Source organism: Prunus persica, chromosome G7 (assembly GCF_000346465.2).
Source record: "Prunus persica cultivar Lovell chromosome G7, Prunus_persica_NCBIv2, whole genome shotgun sequence".
Classification (NCBI taxonomy): domain Eukaryota; kingdom Viridiplantae; phylum Streptophyta; class Magnoliopsida; order Rosales; family Rosaceae; genus Prunus; species Prunus persica.
The window spans coordinates 16,386,564-16,399,426 of NC_034015.1; the positions used below are offsets into that span (position 1 = coordinate 16,386,564).

Consider the following 12,863-nt stretch of genomic DNA (forward strand, 5'->3'; position numbering starts at 1 on the left):
CGTGCAATTGCATGAGTCTCATCAACCCAAATTCATATTTGGAGGGATGCAACTGTTTCACTGTTGTGAGTGTCTCACAAACGGAGAACAATTTTTGTGTAACAGGACGTCACGTTAACAGCATTTTAAGTCAATCACATACTGTCACGTGGAAAGACGAACATCAACATTATGATAGGGTACCAAATCAGTTGCCTATGAGATTTTTGAGGCTTTTAAGCCTACACAGTGATCAAACCGTCACACCACCACTAGAAAGAGAGGCTGTATTGGCGAGAGGCGGTGACTGCTGCTGTTGCGCAATTTGCAAATAGAGCAGGAAGGAGATTTTGGTGGTACACTTTTTCACTAGGGTACTGGTGATGAATTTGACGTTTTTGGGAGGGTGATTTTATCAGAGATGAGCAGAATGTGCTCTGACGATGACATCATGCATGGGGCAGAGTGGTCCCATCCCAGCCTTGTGCTTCTTCCTTCTGGAGGGAGGGAGGGAGGAGACATTGGCGATTGTGTTGTTACTATCAAAATGTAAAAGTGACATGTCATCTATACACAGTGGCTGACTGGGTCATGACTCAGATGTATGCATGTGTTGTGTATTTATACTATTGCTATTGCGCAAGGAGACGTGTTCATCTACGTCGACGACAATATCATCTCATATTTGAATCAACTCTGTGATCATACTTCAGTTTGATTTCTAACTTTTCTGAAGTGATCAAGAGGGATTGTTTTCTTAATTGCAAGATTAACCTACACCATCATCCTCTAAAATAAGTAAATAATTTGAATTTCAATTGATACATACATTGGTGTGTTACGGAATATAACAACTACAAATAATAAAAATATTAAGGAGTGGAGTGTTGAAATGGAGAGAGTAAACATACGTCTCATTTACGTTCCTAAGCTTCGACACAAAACTTATATGGAAAATTATTCTACCAAAAAGGAAACAATCAAAATCAAAATCATTTTTATATTCGGAGTTGTTCTTCATTAACTTCAAATTAAGTCCGAAACATTTATAGAAAATAACCCATTAAAGCTAGAAAAAAAAAAGGAAAATTGTCTGCAACACGTCAAAGTATAATCGGTAAATATCAAAGAGGAATGATTCGTTCCATGTAAGGAACAGCCTTAGTAGTCTTGTACTAGTAATTAGCAGTTATAATTATTGTGTTAGTGAATGTAACCAAAAGATTAGAAGTTGGTGCTAAGTTCAATAAGCAATAGTCATGGTCGACAATTGAGGCTATAGCCTACTTTGTGGGCAAAGAAAGTTTGGGCTACGTTAGGGGTAAATGAATTTTGGGCTTTTCTCCCAAGGATTGAAAACGCATCCAATTTTGGGCTATAGGCTAAGTTTGTACATTGTGTTCCAAAAATTTATCAGATGGCTAATGTAGGGAGATATTAATTTATTAGATGATAGTTTCTTTTTTTCTTTTATAGTACGTCAATTATTGAGACAGATATCTAGAAAAATACACGTAATAAAGAAAATTTTATTAAAATAACTATTTAGAAAAATATAATTACCTGTCTAACAGGGAAAAAAATTATAGTCTTTTTTTTTAAAAAAAAAACACTCTTAGAGCCGTTTTTATTTTGAGGAGGAAGCCATTATTCTTTCTCCCCTCTTCTCTTCCTCCCTTCACCTCTTTCTTCATTTTCAGATACAAATGGTTTACTCTATTTGTATTTGTTTTATTATGATTTTCATCCAACCTATACAGGCAGCTGCGAGAGCTTGTGCGGTTTCTTTATGTTTGGAATAAGTTACAGAAACTCTTTGAGTTCTCTGTGTAGTTTTCACCTCTCATTTGTGAGAGTTTTATTTGTACTGTTATGACTTGATTTTTTCAAGCCTTATATCTTTTTAATTATTCTAAGTTTGCAATCTTAGTTGGGATGCCTATGCCAAAGTTTCTTCCATCATACATGATCGTTAGGTGAGACGCATCAAATTGTCTTAATTTCGTTATTACAATGGCCTTTTTCTGGCTAATTTGTATTGATCTTTTGTGGCCAAAAGCTTTTTTGACTGAATTATGAATGCAATCATATAATTTTTTAATAATAAATTTGTTATATATAATTACAACATAGAATATATAAAAACTTTATAAATCCCATGTAACGCGTTTGATGAAAAAAAAAACTAATTATAAATGAAAAATATAATTTACAACTAAGTTTATAAAACTAGTACAATGAATACATATCTGATGTTACTTTAGTGCAACGAATTAAACTAGTACAACAAATAAATATCTGATGTTAGACCTTGGCGGTGCTCTTCCTTATCTTCTACCAGGACAAAATGTGCCAGAAGATTCAATGGGTTGTGACGATGGACGACATGGACAGTTGAAAGCCCACGTACACAAATTTTCCTCTCAGACAAGAGACACCTGTCCACTTTATCGCCACGTGTCATGACTTGAAATGAAAAAATTCCCCTACAAAAATGGGACACAATTGTGCTGGCTGCATCCACAGCACTACACCGGCATATATATATATATATATATTTATATATATATTTATATATATAGAAAGCGGTAGAAGTTTGAAGATGCCAAAGATGATTAATGCATTCAAAACATTCAGAACCCAATCAGCAGCTTTGACATTCTCGACGCCTCTGCCGCCGCCGCCAGGCTTGGGACGGAAAGCTTCCGGGGTCCGATTCAAACAGACCACAACCCTGCGCTCCAGCGAGTCCGATAGTGAGCACAACATGGACAAGCCAGAGCCTAACCCTACTGAGAAAACTAGGTAAGTGGCTTTATACCATATGATTAATTATCCCATTTTCTTTGCAAGTAAGTTGGATGTGTATTTAATTTAAGTTGGCTAATGTTATTTGAATGTACAATATTTATATATTAGGGATAGGGACAGTTTGTCACATTCATTTGGGGAGGGGTATGCGACGAGGTGCGATGACGATGGGTTCGGAGTGGTATATGGGGGAATCCGGTCAGTTCCAAAGACGGAGCAGGATGACAACCACCCTGCTGTGGACAAGTCACAGGGAAGTGAGGTGCAGGAGAAGGAGAAACCGCGACACCAGACAAATGCTTCATCCTAACTAAACTAATATATACGAGAGTCGACTACATATATATATATATATAAATATATTTGCAGTGCTTTTATATAGTGTTTTCTTAATTTCTGCTAATCCGTTTTATGAAGCGAGGAGGACGACCCATGTTACTATTTGTATTGACTGGCTCTATATCTAGCTATGTAATGTAAATGTGAAAATCTAGAAACGCTTTCAAGTTGGGTAATAATTAATCGAAACATTTTGAGCATGTATATTGGCGAATATTTCTACATGGTGGTGTAATCTGAACTTACAAAAATTGCTCGAAACATCGGAACATACAAAAGTTAATCGAAATATTTTGAGCATGTGTATTGACGAATATTTTTACATGTTGGGGTAATCTAAACATACAAAAATTACTTGAAACATTTTGGGCTTCTACTTTTGGCTATCTTGGTTTTTGGGCCTCTAGTAAAGTGTTGAATTTATATTAGTAGGGGATGAAGTAGACTGATTTTAATAGCAATGGCTACCACTTGTGGTTGCCAAATTCCACCACTACGTGTCATGACATGAAACTAAATTTCTCACTGAAATCAGGATCAATCCCCATTGAACCGGACACAATTTGGTGATTTTTTGGCCTCACCTTTCACCGCCATATATTCACTGCCTCATCCTCGGTTATGTTGTGTGTTTTCGTGCATAAATAGCAACCAGCAGAAATTCCTACGAGGTACGCAAAACATGATTCATGCAATAAGATCACTCAGAACCCAATCGCCCTCAAACTTGGTCCAAAAAGCTTCCGGGGTCCGATTTAGGCAGAACGCAACTATTTCTACTGATCCAGATACTAAACATAACATGGACAAGACACAAAACCCTAACCAGCAGAAAACTGGGTTAGTCTACACATTTCTTATTGTTATCTCATATGTTAAACTTCTCGATTTTTTGGTTTTTGTACACTACTCGGTGCATTGTCAATATTCAATCGGTATTTCCCACATCACACGAGAATATCGACAATATATCAAATACGGTATATAATCAACTGTTTATGATGATTGATACGGATATTCAAATGATATTTCTCACATCAAATGTATAAATCAATTGACTTGTTGTGTAAGTTTGATTCGTTGATTCATAATAAGGGATTAGTATTACTAATTTGGGTACTACATTTTGTTTGTTGTATATTCATTAGAGATGCGATGTCTCATTCATTTGGGGAAGGGTATGCGACTAGGTCCGATGAGGAAGGATTTGGAGGGGTATTTTCAGGAAACCAGTCTCTACCGAAGACACAGCAGGATCAGCTGATCCATGAAAACCACCCTGCGTATGACAAGACGCAGGGAAGCGAAGTGAAGGAGAAGGAGAAAGGACGACACCAAACCCAGGCCAATGCATCAACAAACTAATGAAGGTGCCCGCGAGCGGATTGATCTGTGTGGATTCGGTGGCCTTTCTATATAATTCCTTTTCATTTTGCAAATTATTTTTAATTTAATTTGTTGGTTATATGTTAATACTTGGAAAGGCTTTAAAGTTCGTAATAATTTCATTCATTTATCGAAATTATCGTTGGATTAAAGTTTTCTTTTAATTGATCATTTGCTTCAATCTGCATTTGGATTTTGTAATAATTTGCACGTAGAGTTCATGGTTCCTAAATTTAAAAAAAGAAAAGAAATTACTATTAAAAAAGGAGGCCAGTATAATTCGAAGGCAAAATCCAAACGGAACACAAGCTCAAGACCACCACTACAATCCTAACCCAAAAGCCTAATGTAAGAGTAAAAAAAAAAGCTTTTATGAAGGATTTTGTTGATATCTTTTGGCCCGAAAAATGATTATGTTAGAATTACGATAGAGAATCAAAAGTTCGATGAACTTCGTAGGTAAGTGAAATGTAAATCATGCATTATGATAGAGAAATGTCAGAGCCATATAAGGATTATAAACAAATTCAAAATAACCTCATGCCTAGAATCCCTCATTGTATATTCGTAAACCTTCTTTTGTGAGTTACCATGTGAGGAGAACGATAGAAAGAAGAAGTATACACTTAATTATATGTAAGTTTTTTTCGAAAGAGAAGGAGGGATAGTCCTACGTCAAGGTTAACCTAGACTATATCCTAAAGTGACTTATTATTTTTAGCCTAAAATAATACCCCAGCCTTCCCTTGCAAGCCCCATACACTCATCCCACATAAACAAAATCTCATTAACTAACTCCACAAGAAGTCTTACCAACAAAAAAAAAGGGAAAAACAAAATTAACCCACATGTGACAACACCGTCCCAACCAAATAAAATCCTATTAACAAACCTATGTTATTCTTGAAGAGTTAATTATAGCAAACTAAGGTAATCTTCAATTCTTCATTTCCTTTTCTTCTCCAAATGTGTGGATGTTGAACTTTTGGAGATTGTTTAGGGTTTATAAAGTATCAATGAGGAATTTACAATTAAGAATTGTGAATTATCAAACAAGACGTGTAATTGATTTTGGTGTTCTTGCTTGCTTGTATGAATTATCAATTGAAGATTTAGTTGATCTATATATTTACATCTATATATTATTCAATAGGTTATACTTTATAGTGTTGAATCAATATCGAAATGTTAAGAGATCATAGACTCTTAGATATCAAGATTTGCAATTAATTTGGGTGTTCTTGCTTGCTTGCATGTTTATTTATTGTTTTTTGTTTCCTTACATGTACTAGATGCATTTTGAGGGGGGAGGCTCATTATGTTCCCCCTGAATATTTTTTTGTTATCAATAAAATTCACTTGTACAGTCAAATTTTCTATCAATTTAGCATATTTGTACATATAAAATAAACATAGCCCACACTATTTTAAAATTCTGAATCCGTTCCCAGAGGAGGATATGTGAGAAAGGAATTCAAAACTATATTGAGAAAATGGATGGTTTATTTTATTTTTCTTTTTCTTCCTCACATTTTTATTTTAAATATCTTATGAGGTCAATACTTACGTATAGTCATTGGAGGCACCCCATCCCTTAGTGATTAAATAATTTTCACTACACACATGTCCCCTTTCCCCCATGTGGCACCCCGGTTCAAAATCATAGCCGTGCAATCCTAAGGAAACCCGCTAATATATAATCCCGATTTAAATTATTCCGGACCGGTAATATCGAGCATGACCCGTTGCAAACGTCGAATAATCTAGAATAAAAGATAACAAATTGGCGCGACAGAAAACTAATTGTAGTAAAAAGCTGGTAAGGTAGTAAATTCGCGCGAGAGAAACCTAATTATAGTAAGAAACCTGATAAGGACGTGAATCCGATTCCCAGACAAAAACGGTAACGTGTTGTATAATAAATTCAAAAAAGGAAAGTGCTTACGAAAAACGCAAAGGTTTACTTTTCTCTGTCTCCAGCGCATCGGAGACGTGTACAAGTGGACCACCGCCGAATCCACCAAACCATGCGATTTCGTATTAGCCGTCGATCTTAAATATTAGAAATCAATCGCAACCGTACATCCGCTTTTATCCTATTATAAAAGTACGTTAGGGTGTCTGGTTCTAAATCATTCAGCGCCTCAACGTTCTCTTTCTCTCTCCTCACGACTCTATGAGCCTCCTCGGTTCTTCTTCTCCTGCAGATCTGCTCTGCATGGATCGTTTTCTCTCTCTGGTTCTTTCAAATTCGCGTAGATCGCTTTGTTGTCTACGTGTTGATGGTGGTTTGATGTTGTGAGGATGGTTTGAGCTGATGTTGAATAGCTGGTTTGACCAGCTCGAGCTTGTACTCTGCGTTCTTCGATTCAGATTTACAGGTTCGTATATGTTTTTGCTTTGATTTACGTATCCAGATCTGCAATAAAGCTTCGGTGTTTATGCCTTCGTTTGAATTTTATAGATCTGTTACAAATTGAGTTTTTTGTGTTTCTGCTTCGCACAGTTGCTGATTCATGTATTTTCTTTTGTGTTCAAACAGAGATGGCGACGGAGCTCTTATGGAATTTCAAGAGGTTTCAAGCCCAACGGTTCTGAGCTGGATGCAGATCTGATGCTTATGGCTGCTGAAGCTGGACCAACAGATGTAATTGATATTCGATTCGATGGGCATATTTGTAATTTGAAGAGGGAAGCTGAAGTATTCGGGGGTTTGGGTGTGGTTGAATTCCGGATGTATAAGATATCGGGACGAAAGGCTCGGTGGAAGGGCTGAGTCCTGGACCGATCTTTGTCATCCGACCTTTGCCATGACAGGTGCGCTTGCATGGCAGGTCATAAAAATACCTCAATAAAAAAACAAACGATTTTTTGGTTTTGAGGGGAGACAGCATGGGGGTTTGCCCAGGGTCTCCCCTCTGGTGTGTGTGCGCTCTGTGTCCTCCTTTCTCTTTGTTCTCTGTTTTTTTTGTTGCTCTCTTCTCCATGCACACCAGTCGAGCACGGATCGTGGACATCGACAACAACGAAATCTCGCGCCTAAAGGTATTATCTGCCCAAGTCTATATTCTTTTAGTTAATATTCATCATGGTACCCAGATCTGCAAATTTCACACCAAATTCACACGAACACCTATCTAAACATGGTACTTAAATCTGCAGCTACACGATTAATTAGTTTTATGCGGTTTTATTTATCTTAATTAACAAGGGATTAAGCTTATTGGGTTATATTAAGCATAACTGGGGACTTGATAGGGCTTGGTAATAATTTTTGTTTACAGTTTGGTAATTGTGGATTTCTTCAAACTACCCCACTGATTTTGAAGGTAATCGGGTTCGAGTTTACATGGCTATATCGATGTAGGATACTAGTTACATAGTATTAACAGCAAACCGAGTATTTTGAACCATTATAACCTCAAAGTATACACCCGTATTTTACTAAATCCAATACTAATATTTTTGGTAAGTTCCGTGTACTGATATTCATTTATTATTCTAAAATACTGTAAATCAGAAGTAGTGGTATGCTCGTCCAGATCCCAAATCCCTCATCCTACCATGCCACTCATTTAAAATGCCTTGCGTTACGTATTTCGTCACAGATTCCCAACACCTTTGCAACATTTATAATTACTTATGTTACTGCAGCTAATTACATGAGTTGAAATGAAATTTTATGGTGTCTCGTGAGCTATTTTAAATAATTATTCATTATAATCTGGATTACAGTTTATGGTATGTTATATCTTGGGATCTCAAAAGATATGGATCCCCTGTAATATTCTGTAATTTTATATCATTTGGCTCCTTTTTCGTTGAGCCGTGGATTGTATTCCCAGTAGTTTGTTCTTAGGAGTGACTACTGGAAGCTTTCTTCGCTCTGGAGATTGAACAAGACTTCTACCGGATTGAAGCAGTGAGGTCGTGGGAAGGTCCAAGTCGTCTGTTGTATGCACTCTCGTTCTGGAGATTATAAGGTGAAAAATGACTGTACACCTGAAGGTTCAATTTCTTATGGCTTTGGAAGTTATTCGAAGCCTTGATTAGCAGTGTCCTACATTTTATTTCACCTTCAAGTTATTGAAGTCATTACTATCAGCGTTTTCAATTATTTGACCTCATTATGTATATTTCAATTTCATGATTTGTTCTGTTGAATTTATGCTATTATGATGATGTCTTCGGTCGAATAATGAATTACTTCTGTTAATCTAAATCATTGAATCTCAATTGTGTTTGTGGATTGTGCATATGGATGACTTATTATTGAGATGAAAAATTTAGGATCATGCAGAATGGTGGATGGGATTTGAGGACATGTTTTGGTTTGAAAATGCAGGAATGGTTCTTTTGATTTTATTAACTTTATTTTGAGAACTGCATGTAATTATGTGTGTAGGTTATGTGGGATCTTCAGTAGTTGTGGTGTAGTATCCATCTTCTCATATTAGTAGACTCTGGAATGTTGTTTTATATGAAAAAAACACTTTATTCTTATAATTTCAAATCAGGAGGAGACTGTTCCATGTTATAAGTCGATGTTCATTTGTGGTTTTTGAAGAAAGGCTCTATATTGGGTTCCCTATTCGAACCAGTAATTTTATTCTTCCAAGTGTCTCACCGCGGTTTTTTGTGAATTGCTGGGTATTTTTTGAACTTTGTTTCGTAAAAATTTGTTAAGAGTTGACGAGGAGAATGAAAACAGAGCTGTTTTAGATTGGAAAACATGTTAAACCCGTAAGAAACCCAGTAAACCTAATTTCCACAATCTAGTCTCTTGGTGATGACCTGTGACTCTCGTCGTAAAACGTAAGCCATATTGGAACGGTGAGTTTCTGGTTTGGCGATGTGATTTTACCCGTTATAGTGGAAGATGCATAGATGTGGGTAATTTGAGATCAAGGTCTGTAAGCTCAAAAATGGTAGAGCGCTCGGGTCCATAGTTGGGCTTTGGGAGGATGGTGGTTCGAATCCACCCAGATCTACAATAACAATACCATTTAATAATGAACACATTACTTTTTATGATCAAACTATGACTTGGTGTGCCATCATCGTTCATGTGTTGTTGGTTTTATGTTTTCATTACTCTTTAACCTCATATAGCTGTCAGGCAACCAAAAAAGCCCAAGGCCGGCAGCAACAGCAAACAACTGGCGGCAAAGTAGAACAAGGACCGAGGCAGGCAGCCGAAGCTGAGAGACAAAACGACACAGCCAAAAGCGAGCCAAGCAAGCAACAGTAGGCACCCATAATCTAATTATTATTAACGATAAATGTCGGGTCATTGTCTCCTGACTAATACATGATTAGTGACATACCTTTCCATTGAAGGAATCTTGAGGACTATGTAGATATTTATTTGTGTTTGATTTTAATGTCGCTTGCATAAAAAAAAATTTGTTTTACGTTAAAGAAACCTAGTATGATTTTGTTCTTCATTTTATGTATCTAAATCTAAAGGTTGTGACCTATGAAATTTGATGTTAATGCGTGCAACTAGACCGGGGATGCCCTATTTGAATACTAGTTATATGGTTTTATGTCGGTTACCGATTTGTTAAAGGAAAAAAGAATAAGTTGGGCCTAAAACACCAGCCCAATTCTCGTTTTTCCGGGCCGTAGTCTCTTTATCTTTTTTCTTAGGTCCGGCCCGGTTAAAATTATTCAAGGACTGTAATTTCGAGCTTGGGCTGTTCCAAATTCCGAAATGTCTAGAAGGAAATATAGTAATTGGCGCGAGGGAAACCTAATTATAGTTATGACCCAGCTGTCAAGGCGGCAAAATTAACGTGTCGTGGTTGATACGGTCAAAAACAGTAACGTGGAAAATTATACCACCGCTCTAACCACCCACCCACCCACGTTATAACATTCCAGCCGTCGATCTTAAAGATAAGGGCGCAATCGCAGCCGTCCATCGCATTTATACTATTATAAAAGTAGGTTAGGTTTGGTTGGATCCAAACCATTCAACGTCTCAACGTTATCTCTCTCCTCTTTCTCTTCACATCTCTATGCGCCTCAATGGTTCTTCTCCTGCAGATCTGTTCTGCAAGGATTGTTTTCTCTTACTTTGTGTCGGATTCGCGTAGGTCTTATCGAGATCTACGTTTTCATGGTGATTTGAGGCTGTGAAGATGTTTTGAGCTGCTGGTTCATAGCTGGTTTTACCAGCTCGAGCTCGTCTTCTTCGTGCTTTGGCTCAGATTTACAGGTTCGTCTATGTTTTTTATTCTTTTAACTTATCTAGATTTCGAAGAAGGCTATACTGTTTATGCTTTCGTTTAAATTGTTAGATTTGCTAGAATTCAGCTCAACAGTTTCTGCTTCATGCAGGTTTTGATTGATGATGATGGAGTTCATAGCAAGTCGTCGGAGATTCCAAGATTTGACCGTTTTGTGCCAAATCCGACGTCGTTTCAGCTGCAGATCTGGTTCTTCTGGAGTCTAGCGTATGTTTATTCGATATTCGAATTGAATAATTGTAATTTGATGATCGGGAAGGTCAAAGCTGGGGTGTTTAGGGATGATTGGGTTGTGCAACGGATGTATAAGATGTCGGGACGAAAGGCTCAGAGGGAGGGTCTGTGTCCTGGACCGATCTTTGTCATCCGACCTTTGCCATGACAGGTGCGCTTGCATGGCAGGTCACAAAAATACCTTAATAAAAAAACAGAAACGATTTTTTGGTTTGGAGGGGAGATTGCATGGGGTTTTGCCCAGGGTCTCTCCCTCTGTTGTGTGGTGTGTGATCTGTGTCGTCCTCTCTTTACTCTGTTTTATTTTTCGCTCTCCTGCTCATCCAAGCATGCTAGATCGTGGACAGCAACGACGACCAAATCTCAGCCGCCCAAGGTATTATCTGCCCAATTCTATTTCAATTGATATGCATCCATCTAATTCTAGTACTGAAATCTGCCACTTGCACAGCCAACTCACGATCATTATTTAAATTGACATTCATCTAATTTAATCATGACTAATTCACAACCCTCATGTACAATTAATTAGTCTTATGCTCGTAGTTATGGCGCTGCTTTGAATTGACATTGGATTAAGCTTTTTATTATTATTGTGTATAATCCGATATATTTGGTAACCTAAAATTTATTATATAGAGTAATGTTTTCTAGATAAATGGGTTTCAAGTTTCTGCAACCATAGAAAAAATAATTTTTTTTGTAATTATGAAACATATGAAAATGTGGAATTATGAAACAGAAATTTGGACTTAAAAGTCTTTTGAATTGTTTGGTAATTTGGCTAATCATAATATTGTGGGGAAGTTTCATTTTGTTTACAGTAATCCATTTTTATATGCTATCATGTGCTATAAAACAAGGTCCTATGCGCGCCCAAATCTCACATCCCCACCATTCACTTATTCAATTCATCATGCAATATTTCGCAATCCATACTTATAAAACCAAATGCCAATACATCTGCTCCAATTCTTGTCTTTATTTTACTACAATTCTTGTTTGAGCTGAAATGAGATTGTGTGGTGGTTGAGTTTTCCTATTTATAATTTTATGGGTATGCACTTTAAATTGTGGTATATTCTGGGATCTCAAAATTTATAGATCCTTTGTAATAATATGTAATTATACTTGCTTTTGGCTGATATTGCCTCTAGCAATGGATTGTATTCCCATTATAGATGGTTTGTAGGAGTATGGCTGCTGGAAGCAATTTCCTCAATGAAGCCTGAATGTTTCTACTCGTTTATAAACCAATCAAGACTCTTCTCAATTACAAGCTGTTTGGTCGCGGGAAGGTTCAAGTTTTGTTAGTCTGCAATCACTTTCTGGAAATCTTGAGGTGAAAATTGAATTGAGTTGAGCTTCGCATTGCCTTTGTTTTTAGACTTATTGCTATTATTCAGAAGTACTTTACTTGAGGTGAAAATTGAATTTGAGTTGAGCTTCGAATTGCCTTTGTTTTTAAAGTTATTACTATTATTCAGAATATAGTTGTCCTTCATTAATCGAGTTATTTCAAGGATTATTTCAAATGTTTATATTGATTCATGTTAGTAGTTTTATCTGCCCATGACCTCAAATCTTTTGTTCAATTGAATTAGATGAATTATGTATACATCTTTGATTGTACTAAATATATGTTCTCTGTCTATTTTGTGTAGATCTTATTTTTGTATGCTGTTGTGTTTCATGTGCTTGTTTAATTGTTAAAGATGGATGCAATCAGAATTATAGTGTAGGTGGTGGGCGTGGCAGAGGTTGTAGAGAGGAGGTTGGGATGGATTAGGATTGCAGTAGTTGGGCTGGAAAAGATGAGTTGAAGGTATGAGTAGTTGAGTCTTTTGAGTTGGGTCATCT

At 36.8% G+C, this 12,863-nt stretch overlaps 1 protein-coding gene and 1 long non-coding RNA gene across 3 annotated transcripts; both read left to right on the forward strand.

The window, feature by feature from the left end:
• On the forward strand, positions 2,507 to 4,840 carry LOC18771123. Of its 2 annotated transcripts, XM_007204079.2 has the most exons (3): positions 2,507 to 2,784; positions 2,899 to 3,969; positions 4,278 to 4,840. In XM_007204079.2, the coding sequence occupies exons 2-3, from the start codon at positions 3,812 to 3,814 to the stop codon at positions 4,492 to 4,494; spliced, it is 375 nt and encodes a 124-aa protein (XP_007204141.1). In that variant the 5' UTR covers positions 2,507 to 2,784; positions 2,899 to 3,811; the 3' UTR covers positions 4,495 to 4,840. The 2 variants fall into 2 exon arrangements, with proteins under 2 accessions (XP_007204141.1, XP_007202748.1); XM_007202686.2 differs by lacking the exon at positions 4,278 to 4,840 and having other exon boundaries at positions 2,524 to 2,784; positions 2,899 to 3,429.
• LOC18771167 lies at positions 6,625 to 12,538 on the forward strand. Its single transcript, XR_002272499.1, has 3 exons — positions 6,625 to 6,896; positions 7,058 to 10,738; positions 10,861 to 12,538. It is a non-coding gene; the product is annotated as an uncharacterized LOC18771167 (long non-coding RNA).